This window comes from Sabethes cyaneus, chromosome 3 (assembly GCF_943734655.1).
Source record: "Sabethes cyaneus chromosome 3, idSabCyanKW18_F2, whole genome shotgun sequence".
Classification (NCBI taxonomy): domain Eukaryota; kingdom Metazoa; phylum Arthropoda; class Insecta; order Diptera; family Culicidae; genus Sabethes; species Sabethes cyaneus.
The window spans coordinates 236,401,400-236,412,547 of NC_071355.1; the positions used below are offsets into that span (position 1 = coordinate 236,401,400).

General features: G+C 39.9%; 1 protein-coding gene across 1 annotated transcript; it reads left to right on the forward strand.

Moving 5' to 3' along the window:
• The first annotated feature begins 2,940 nt into the window (after positions 1–2,940).
• On the forward strand, positions 2,941–3,370 carry LOC128740922 (uncharacterized). The gene is made up of 2 exons (XM_053836499.1): positions 2,941–2,946; positions 3,011–3,370. The coding sequence occupies exons 1-2, from the start codon at positions 2,941–2,943 to the stop codon at positions 3,368–3,370; spliced, it is 366 nt and encodes a 121-aa protein (XP_053692474.1).
• Positions 3,371–11,148: the final 7,778 nt, after the last annotated feature.

Here is an 11,148-nt window from a genome sequence, read left to right on the forward strand (position 1 = left end):
ATCGTTTCAATTTCCGTCATGCAGAAAATGAAGATAATTCGCGCGTTGCCGTTATTCTGCATGCATGATCAGCAGAAATCCTTAAAAAATGACGTTAGTCGTGCCTTCGTACACAAGCACATTCGTGCTAATTTGATGATTTTTGGTTTTGACGATAGAAAATTTTGACGGACGGTCTTAAAACGGTACGACGAATTCAAGAAATACAATCAGTTGCGTAATTTCAATAAAATGCTTATAATAATCGGTTTTTAGTGAAATTAAAGTGCACTGATCGATAGGTAAGTGTGCCTGAGTCAAATCAACACAAAAGCTTTTTGATTATTCGTTAGAATTCATGCAAGAAATGACGAAAATTGAAGTGGCTTCTTACTACGACGGGAATAAGCAATAAACTCTATATGGCATTGAAAATTAGTCGTACTGATTCGAATCAATCGGTGTGGGCCGGTAATGATAATTAAATAACAATGACAAAGAAATGACTATCGTATGAAGCCTAAATCATAGTAATCAGCAAAAATTTTATTCCAATTTATGTTCTTTGTACTGCAAAAAGACAATTTCTAATTAATTATTTTAATAAGGCCATTGCAAATCATTTTCAAAGTTTTTGTCATGCCCCCCCCCCCTTGGAAATTGCCTTGAAAAATCGGGGGGCAAAAAATAATTTGTAGGTTATGAGTCAATTTTTTTTTATAAATTCAATTGTCTGTGGGCTCTACAGTCTGAAAAACTCGAAAAATGAGTGTACGAGTTGAGTTAACGCTTCTAGCACGAAACAGAAATGGAAATTTGAACAATGAAATTTCCAAAAATCGTTCAGGAAAATTTTCCTTCGTTTTTGTCTTTTTTCCTTGAGCAAACAATAACGTATATATTATAAGCAAGAATTGATTCGGTTTTCACGTTTAAACTTTAAATAAAAATGCTTAAACCCCATGTTTTTTTTTTTGCTCGATTAAAAAATTCACTTTGTTTTTTTTCGCCCACCCCCCTTCAGTGGCCGAACACCGGAAGGATAAAAACTTTATAAAATATTTGTAATGGCCTAATCTATCAAGAAATCCAGAGACTTCGAGCGAAACATGACTAATTTATTTGATATAATTCAATGCTGAATAAAATACCATTTTGTAACCCCGAAAAATCTGAACTAAAGGCACTGAGAAAGTGCTCAAATTATCATACAAATCCGTTTAAGTTATTCAATACATTCGGCCAACCCGACCAGGAGCGAAGAGCAAAATAATATAAAAACAATATCAAACTGTGTTATAAAGCTATATTTTGTTATTGAATAGATATGGTGATACATTGATAACACATTTTGTTATTGAGTAGATATTTTAGGCAGTGGTTGTAAGATGAGTTTAATAACTGATTTTGTCGTATCTTATTTTGACCTTAAAATGACATTAGATATATTTCATATATTTTTTTATTGATTAAAGACATTGTAGATTATAAATATTTTATAAAATGATTTTTTAATATCTCATATGCTACTGCATATGTTATTCAATACCTTAATAATACTAAAATATGTTATTCTATACTCTGAATACAGTCATGTTATTGCTTTGTTATTCAAATAACTCAAGTAGTTATTCTTTTGGCCTTACAGAAGCAAAATTTTGATATTATTTTTTGTTATTTTACCAACTATGTCCAAACCAATACCAAATTTTGATATGAGGTATTCGATTTCCAATAACACATTTTGATATTATTTTGCTCTTCGCTCCTGCTCGGGAAAGTAGAACTAGAACCAAATAAGTAATTTAAAGTAAATATCAGTAAATACACAATAGCTATATAAAAAATCAGCTCCTTATCATGGAAAAGACCATTTTAATGATCTTTAATCTATATACAGACATGAATTGAAACATGTAGAGAAAAAATGAGCCTCAAAACGTATCTTTATTGCTTAATTTCATCAAAAAACTATAAATTTATGCTGTAATAAAAAGCTTCACCACGATTGAGAGCAATGAAACCGTTCTGCGAGGTGAAAAACCTGTTAACCAATTAATTTTACGCCCGGTGCTCTTAATGGTAGCCTTAACCCTTATAAGGGTCTTAAAATCGCAAGTTCTTACCTCCGGGCCCCTACATTTCGTTACGCAACCGAAGCTAATATAAATTACGACCATTTCCGTAGGCTACCCGCGAGGGATTAATTCCTTAAAATTGGCATGTTTTGTTGCTCCAGCACAGCATCTTGTTCGTAGCATCATCGGCATCGGCACCGTTCAGCAAGCGGCCGCGCCGACCCTAAAGAAGGATCGCTATTCTGGCACCTTCTCCCAGTAATGACGGGTGGATAGGTATCGGCAGCAGTTGGCCAGAACCGGATTTAGCTTCCCATGAAGATCAGCGGTAACACCACGCTTTTACACGGTACGATGTGTAAACATTTGTTTGTTGTGCACGCGGATAATGGCGAGCGCCATCTGGAAGGGTTCAATGTACTACAATGTGTACGTACGTCCGTGCGGCAGTTCTTGAGCGTCTATTAAACTTGTTTTCAGCCCGCTCGGAAGCTGCTCGGTGATGGGCGTGTGAATTACAAAGTATGGCACGATAAGGGCAGACGAGGAAGCAGGATCGGAGCAATTTTTGTTTTTCTTGTCTACGCTTGTTCGGAGTCGAAGTCGATAACCATGCAGGGCGGACGGCAAAACTAGATCAACTCTTCACGATCCATAAAAAGTTAAAATTTTTCATTTTATGCAGACCTGGCTTCCTGGTGGTGTAAAGATGCATAAGGAAGTCGTCCTGTGGAAGATCCAGTTTTAGCTGACATCGATAACAGTGTGTGCTGGCTGCTAACTCGGTAGTGCATTGTTTTTTCCAGTATAAATATTGGGTGCAGTTCTAGGGAGAATCATAGTTCTTCTGTAATTCGAGAGAAAAACATCGCCTGAAGCAATCATGAAGGTTGGTACTTGATACTGTGAACAAGATTAGGATTAACTAAATTTAATTCTTTATCTTTCCGTAGTGCATCGCAGCTGTAGTCATGATGGCTCTTGCCGTTGTCGCGGAGGCCGGTTATGCTCCATTACTGTACAATATTCCTTATGACTTAGTGCCCCAAACGACCTTCATTCAGGGCAACCTGGCCAAACTAGTGAAAATCAGTGAGCTGCCTGTGCTAGACGCTGCTTCAGGTTACCCCTATAGCAATCCTTTGTTTGACACCTTAGGTGTTCCGGGACCATACCTGTCCCCGACTGTCCTGCTGCAGAAGGAAGCACGCTATCTGGCTGCCAATCGTGGTGCTATCCACGAGGCTCCCCTTCCGGGACACGAACTTTCCCAGCACCAGCTCAATTTGGATCCGGCAGCGGGAGCCCTCTAAAGTTCATCCCTAATTGGATATGCGTTTGCCATGTGATAACAAAATCAGAATAAACATTCAGGCCTGTAGATTGAATTGGTTTCTTTCCTCTGTGCAGTTCCTTGCACAAGAATTGCACGTACTCCATTCAACGTGCATACTTTTGCATGTCAAATGAACAGCCCCGTGTTTACCCAATTCGATTCGATCTTTTCCTCCATTAAATGGGGTTTCTGCAAACCGAAGCCGCAAACCGGCTTCCACCGTTGTATTCACCAGCCAAGTGACGTGATTTTCCAACTGGTCCGGTTATGCGTAAACGCACAAGGCAGATCAGTCCTCGACACTGACATTGCCCGTTGAGTTCAATAGCTCAGCTTAGCGCTCGACAAGTGCGAGTGCGGGATTGGGCCACGCCTCCATCAGCTGCACTCGAGCCTACGTTTGCACCAGCACAACGCGGCCCAGCCGAGCCGCTAAGAGTTCAATCGCTTCGACAGCCAACGTGCAAGAAGGCATGCGCGTACTTATTGAGATATTTATTATGTCACATTTTTCAAGGACTTGCGGCGATTTGCGGCACTGCGATCGGCGCTGTGTGGTATTTTGCTCCATTGCGTTGCGTCGTTGGTCTGGTTGGTTTCCTCTTTCTTCTACCCAAAGGCGAGACGAGCCGCAATTCGACACGGTTCGCGCGGTTCGCTGTATCGATTCCCAATTATATTGGAGCGTTCGATAGAGATCTGGCGCTTTTTTGCTTGCTTGCTTGCTTACTGGGACTTTGATTTACGTGACGGCAACAATTAGAGTTTACGCCGTAGCAACTGCGGAGCAAAATGTGTATTTCACTGGCGGATTTTAACGAGCCACCGTCGCCGTCACTCGCGGGGCAGTCAACCGTTGATCGTGGCAATTCCGTAGCACGGCAGCAGCGATGACACCACGATTGATTAGCTGGGCGGAACTCGAAGCAACGGAACCACTTAAGAGCTATGATATGTGACATTGAGCTTGCTCTTCATTGTCGCTCTATTTTTGGCAACAACTGAATATTATACGAATTCAATTTTTGCAATGAGAATATTTCATCTTATCTTATCTTGTCTCACACTAACGCAGCCAATACTTGAAAGCATCCTGGAAAATAACGATTGCTTGAATCAATGATTTTTCTTATCAACGGTGACCCGACAAACGATATTCAAGTATTTGTCTTTTCCTGTCTATAAACGACATTGGTTGGATTCTGTTTTGTTTGTTTTATGAAATACAACACAGTTAACGCTTTAACAACGCTTGTCTTGATGAGTGCAGTTTTTTGAAGGTGAAGGTTACTTCGGTGACCCTACATTCCCCTACAAATTTCAAGACAGAAATTGCAAGATGAAATAAAAACTTTCTAACAAAAGTTATAAGATATTTAGAATTTTACGATAGAGCAAACATTTGAATATAAAGCCAAAGCAAAAAGTTAAAGGACGTTCGCATTGAAAATTGCGATCGCGTTCCCAATGAAACTACCGCGATAGTCTAAAGTTTGTTCGGTGAACCATTCATAAGTCCACGTCAAGCCCTGTTTGAAATGAATGAACACTTCATGCTCAGCTATTATATCAATCAAAGAATGCCAGAGGAGACAAAATAGCTGCATGCTATTCATTATAAATATTTGGCATCTGAGTACATTGCAGTTTTCTGAGTGCAATACAATTCAAAATAGATAAATAGCTTAAGCCAGTATCACTATTTATGTACATAACCAAGGACCATTTCACTGAATGACGGTCATACTGAACCTCGACAATGATCATACAGAACCAAACCACTCTAGTTACCAATGGTCGTACCGAACCATATACTTCATGCCGCAATGATCGTACCAAATCATTTTTCTTAACAATGGTCGTACCGAACCATTCAATTTATGATCATACAGAATTAGTTTATCTACCAATGGCCGTACTGAACCATTCCTATCATCTATGGCTGTGCCGAATTATATGGGAAATGACCCCCGGGGGGGTTGGTAGCTACGCTTAACAAGTAGTCGTTATGACTCCTACCTTTTGTCCAATGCTGGACATTGGTCGAACCAAGCTATAATCTATGATTATAACCGGATTTGAACCCACAACACCCGCCAGGGCAAGTGGCTCACTGGTACCCGTGTACCTATGAACCACAAAGGGGCTGGACAAAAGGAGACTGAAAAACCCATTTATCAAGGTAGCGACGCGTCTGGTTGGGTTTTAGACACAAATTGTGCATCTTCCTCCGTCTACTGTAGATAACCACCGACCGAGAAGTTTAAATCAAACTTGTTCTTTCTTTGAGGACGACGACAATATGCAGGCCCTTACGACTTGCAAGGTACTGCGAGTGACGTTGTTCGTCCGTCAGCGTGTTAGGCCGCGATTCTCAGCGCGGGTTTTTCGGAGGAAGGCTCCGTTCCTATAAAATAGACCAAACTCGTGTTTTTAGTCTTTGACCTTGAAACGTGGTCAGGCATTAATATTAATATTTTTTAGAAACGGTGGTTCTACAATTGATAGAGGGACGGTAGGGGAAAGTAATGAAATTTTTTTGGATCAGAGGGGAATGAGCGTGAAGGTGAGGGGGGGGGGGGGGGGGTTGGTAGCTACGCTTACGCATTTTTCTCTCAATGAAGACAATTTGATCTCAAAAATTCCAACTTCATCGTGTTTTGCAGATTTTTGACGTAGGACTACGTCTTTGTTTACTATACTGGGACTATACTATACTGGGTAGCACTTTGTGAAAACGAAAACAGAAGTGTAACGTTTGAATGAAAGATTTCAAATGCTAATAACTACTAAACTACTGAACGAAACTGAACAATTTATATGTCGTTGGATAGATAAAATGAGGGGGGGAGGGGGTAAGACACCAATTTTATGGAGGGCGTAATCCCCCTCTTACTATTTGACCTATGCAAATGAAACAAATTTCCTCAAAGCTCGAGAACTAATCAAGCAAATAGAACCAAATTTGGCATGTGGGGGTTTTGAAAGGATTTTTTTCTATGTTGTACTCCCTTCCCCTTCTAAGAGGCGGGGGGGGGGGGCTTCCATACAAATGAAATACAAATTTCTTTATAACTCTAAAACTAATCAGGCAAATGGGACCAAATTTAACAAGTAGGGGTATTAGAGGGCAGAAATTTTTTCTATGGTGTACTGAGACCCATCCGTCTTTTAACAGGACGGGCTCCTATACAAATGAAACACAAATTTCCTCATAACTTAAGAAATAATTAAGCAAATAGAACCAAATTTCGCATGTGGGGTTTTTTGGAGGTATGAATTTATGGTTTGAGACCCTCACCCCTGTGGTAGGAAGAAATACAAATAAATACATTTTTTTGTAACGATGGTTCTACAATTGATGGCGGATTGGAAGAGGAACATAATGGAAATTTTAGGAATGGAGAGGGGTAATTGGTAGCTACGCTTAACAAGTTGTCATTGTGACTCCTACCTTTTGTCCAATGATGGAAGGTACATGGGTCGAACCAAGCTATAATCAGAGATTACAACCGGAATTGAATCCACAACACCCGCCAGGGCGTGTAGCTCGCTGGTACCCGTGTACCTTTGAACCATAGAGGCGCTGGACAAAAGGAGACTGCGCAACCCTCCTTATTAATGTAGCGACGTATCTGGATTGGGTTATTGTGTTAATGTATGTATGTATGTATGGGGGTAGCCACCATCACCTCAAGGGTTTCCCATTGTATGCAAGTAGAATTACTGCAGAATCGAATTTATCTATCCAGCAACTTTCATGTCAATGCTGTTCGTGAAGGACCAAAAGGGGTTGGGTGGATCTATAAGCAATGTCGCTTATATGATTCCACGGGAATATAAGACACTCCTTCCAGCATAGACCTCAGGTTTCTAGATACATAACTTCGCCGTGCAAACTTATCTTGCGTGATGATTTGTGTGCTAGAAGGGCGCGTCAAAATCATCTCCGACCTTATATGACTTGGGCTGGTTACCACATCCCTCATCCAGTCTTCGATTCATTTGGTACCCTGATGCTCCCTCCCCTCCCTTTCAATGATGTATATGTAAATGTAATAAATAATGAGTAATATGAATATATAATATAAGTAAAGAATATCTATTATAGTGGCAATGGTTCTACACTTGTTTATGTATCGCAGTCATATACCAATTATTAAACTATATTTTAAATCCGCGGAGTATAAACTCATCGTTAATCACTCTTGGGTATACGAATTCCAACTAAAGGCACTCGCGTATATTAAATCACAGCGAAAACTACTGATCTTTCGATTCTACGTCTCACGAAAACGCACAAGCGTCCGATCTCTCTGCTTTCCCATACTGAACTGGTTTGGGTTATTGTGTTAATTGGCACAAATTGTGCCAATTGTAGAACCATCGTTTCAAAAAAATATTAATATTAATGCCTGACGCATTTCAAGGTCAACGACTAAAAACACGAGTTTGATCAAATAAATACAAGTAAAACAGAAATTTTCGCGTATGTGCCGTATTTTCTGCTATGTAACAAGCGGTAAGCTATGACAGTAAACTGGTAAAACCTTCTTGGAGCAAAAAACAGTGAATCTACACCGCTAACTTACGTGCCTTTCATGTAAAAAAAGTGAAGGACATTCGAATGGTACGTCATATTTGCGATGAACGTACTTTAGCTCTAATGTTATTTGTAACCAATGGCCCTTTTAAAGGCTACAAGCAAGTTAAAGTAAGATTATTGAAACATGTCAAGCTACGCATAATCATATTTAATACAATAATCTGTATAGTGCTACGTCACCCTTTCGTACAATCCCTAGGGCTGTACACCTTGTAGTTTTTTACATAAGAATCACTTATCGCCCCGAGGTATTCTTTGCCAATCCCGAGACACAGCGTTTTAAAGCAAGCGATACCCTATTTTTATGTAATTTTTTTTTCTTTTGCTTAAATGTCTGGCAATATTAAGTTTAGAAAGACACTATTTTCACATTTTCAGAGGAAATCACCCAAAGAATTCGAAAAAGATATTATTTTTGAGCACCAGTGCTGCCAAGTTTTTTTAAACTCAATTTGAAAACTAAATTTACATTTTTCTCTCAATGAAGACAATTTTATCTCAAGAATTTCAACTTCATCGTGTTTCGCAGATTTTTTTTACATAAGAATCACTCATTGCCCCGAGGTATTCTTTGCCGATCCAGAGATATAGTGTTTTAAATCAAGCAATAACCCATTTTTTATGTAAAATTATAAGCAAAATAACTTTTTTTTAAGCAGTGATTCTCTTCGCAATGTAAAACTACTTTGCCATATCGGGAATGCATCTTCATCTGCGGAATACGATGAAGTTGAAATTTTTGAGATAAAATTGTCTTCATTGAGAGCAAAATGTAAATTTAATGACCAATATATTTTGACCCATATATATTCTCTGTATTCAGAAAAGTATGCAGTGAATACATTTCTTAAAACAGAGAGCCTGTTGCGGGCGCAAAACTGCTTCCAAAATTAGGCTTTCGGACGAAAAGTTAATGACTGCTCATTTCCCCTAAATGAGATTTGTTTTACTTGTCAACTTTACATTGATTATTAAAAAGATTTATTTTAGACTAAGGTTGGTAGTACCGTTAGTTGTAGTAATAATAATAATAATGTATATTGTATAATAATGTATATAATAATAATAATGTATATTTCCATCCACTTATGTCCAGCGGATCATTATCAGGATCTAGGCGGAAGAACAAATGCTGGAGGAGTAGTCAGATGACTTCATTTGCCCTATTTTTAAATAAGGGCATTAACTCGAATGTAAAAACTAACGAGGTATCACATTGCTATCCCATAATATGGTGTATGCATCAGGTGCTATCCTGTATCCTGTTCTGTAGACTGAAATCGTTACCCTACCTCGGGTACTAGACAAGTTCCGTGAGCCCAACTTGCCGATTTATCATCTGTTTCGACTTTAATCATCATCGGACTTTAAGGCGGAGTGCGATTCAGTCAAACGAAATGAGCTTTGGCAGATAATGCTAAAGCATGGTTTTCCGACGAAATTAGTTAAGCTGGTTCGTTCAACGCTGGATGGGTTAAAATCGTGAATCAGAATCATATTAGAGCGTGAGCCGTTTTCGCGACGTTGGATGGAGCGATGCCAGGGGATGCACTCTTCAACCTGCTGTTCAATGTTGCCTTGGAAGGTGCAATACGAAGAGCAAACGTGGAAAGCTACGGGACTATCACCACGAAAGGGGTCCCTGTAGCCGCAAGGTTACCGTGTCTGCCTTGACAAGCGAGTGGTCGTGGGTTCGAATATTAGTAGAATCAGGCCATTCGATGTTAAGTGACTTTAGCATGGGTTTATTCTCAGGCCCCTCCACATCCTTCCTACTAAATTCTGCATATACTAGCATGAAGCCTCTTGGCAGGACAAGTTATAAGTGACTGAAGCCTCTTGTTTTAGGGCAAATTATAACTTGTTCCATTTCCTGGTTCTAGGAACGAGATTGGTAATGCAAAAGTAGTAAGGAACACATCCATACACACATACACACCCTCAATCTGTGCTGAACTCTGCTTTACCGACCATGAAGCCTTTGGCTGGGGCTGGTCATAAGAATGGTATTTGCTCGAGGTGCGAATGAAGCCTCATGTCCAAGAACCGATTGTAACTAGTCTCCGCACTTCCTGGCTCTAGAGCTAGATTGGCTAAAAAGTAGTAAGAAGCGTAGAAGGAAAAGAGGGGTGAAAACACCGACACTTTAAGCACGGATAATAAGCAATTCGCGATGCTGCAAAAATAACGAAGTGCGGAACAACAACACCTGGATCAGATCACAATAGATCAAAATGCTGGTCGTAGTGATGATATCCATACAAAAAAAAATTATCACGAAACCTTACATACTTCCTAGTTTTGCGGATGACGTCAATATCATCGCAATCAACATGAATCATGAACGCAAAAGACAGCTGATCGACGAGTGCTTGAGGTCATTGAGCGTAAAATTCTGTGATGGAAAACGGTGTGTGGCGCAGATACCTGAACCTGCTGATATAGTGAAAGTAGTACTGTACATGATGGTGAGGAACGTGCTGCTCGAGCCAAAGCTGCTGAAGGTAGTATAATGTGACATGCTGCAGCGGGCTGAGAACGTGGTCAGAATGCCCGACGAAAGAGTAACCAAAGCTGCTTTTCAGCAGAGAACCAGCCAGAAGCCGCTGAAACCGCGTCCGATGGTTGTACGCTGTTGAGGACGATGCACGTTTCGCTGCATTGAAGAACTGCAGCCCAGGACCAATAGTACGACAATCAGGATCGATAACGGACCGTCACCACCAAAGTAAAGTAGGTAATATATTCATCACCGAAGCATTTTAAATAAATAAATGATGATGATGATAAATGAATATATTAAACCTCTAAGGGAACTGGTTCCGGATTCACAGTGCCTCCCGGATCCGGTTGGCGCGCACCATGGCTTGTAACTGCAGCAAAGTAACTGATACGACCACAGTCGATGCTTTGGTAATGAAAACCAGCAGGATTGTTTAAAAAAATCCATGTCGCAATCCCCCAAGGAACACCTGAATAACTCCCGAACACTGTTCTACGCAAGAACCAAAAACACATTAGAAAAAAAAATAACAAGTACAGTTAGAAAGCACATTTATTTTTACTTTTTTGTTCACAAAACTGTCTTCTCGTCGTTGCATGTTGTTTTTTGTTTAAACCGAAAATCATTCCTGTAAATTTGCCACTGT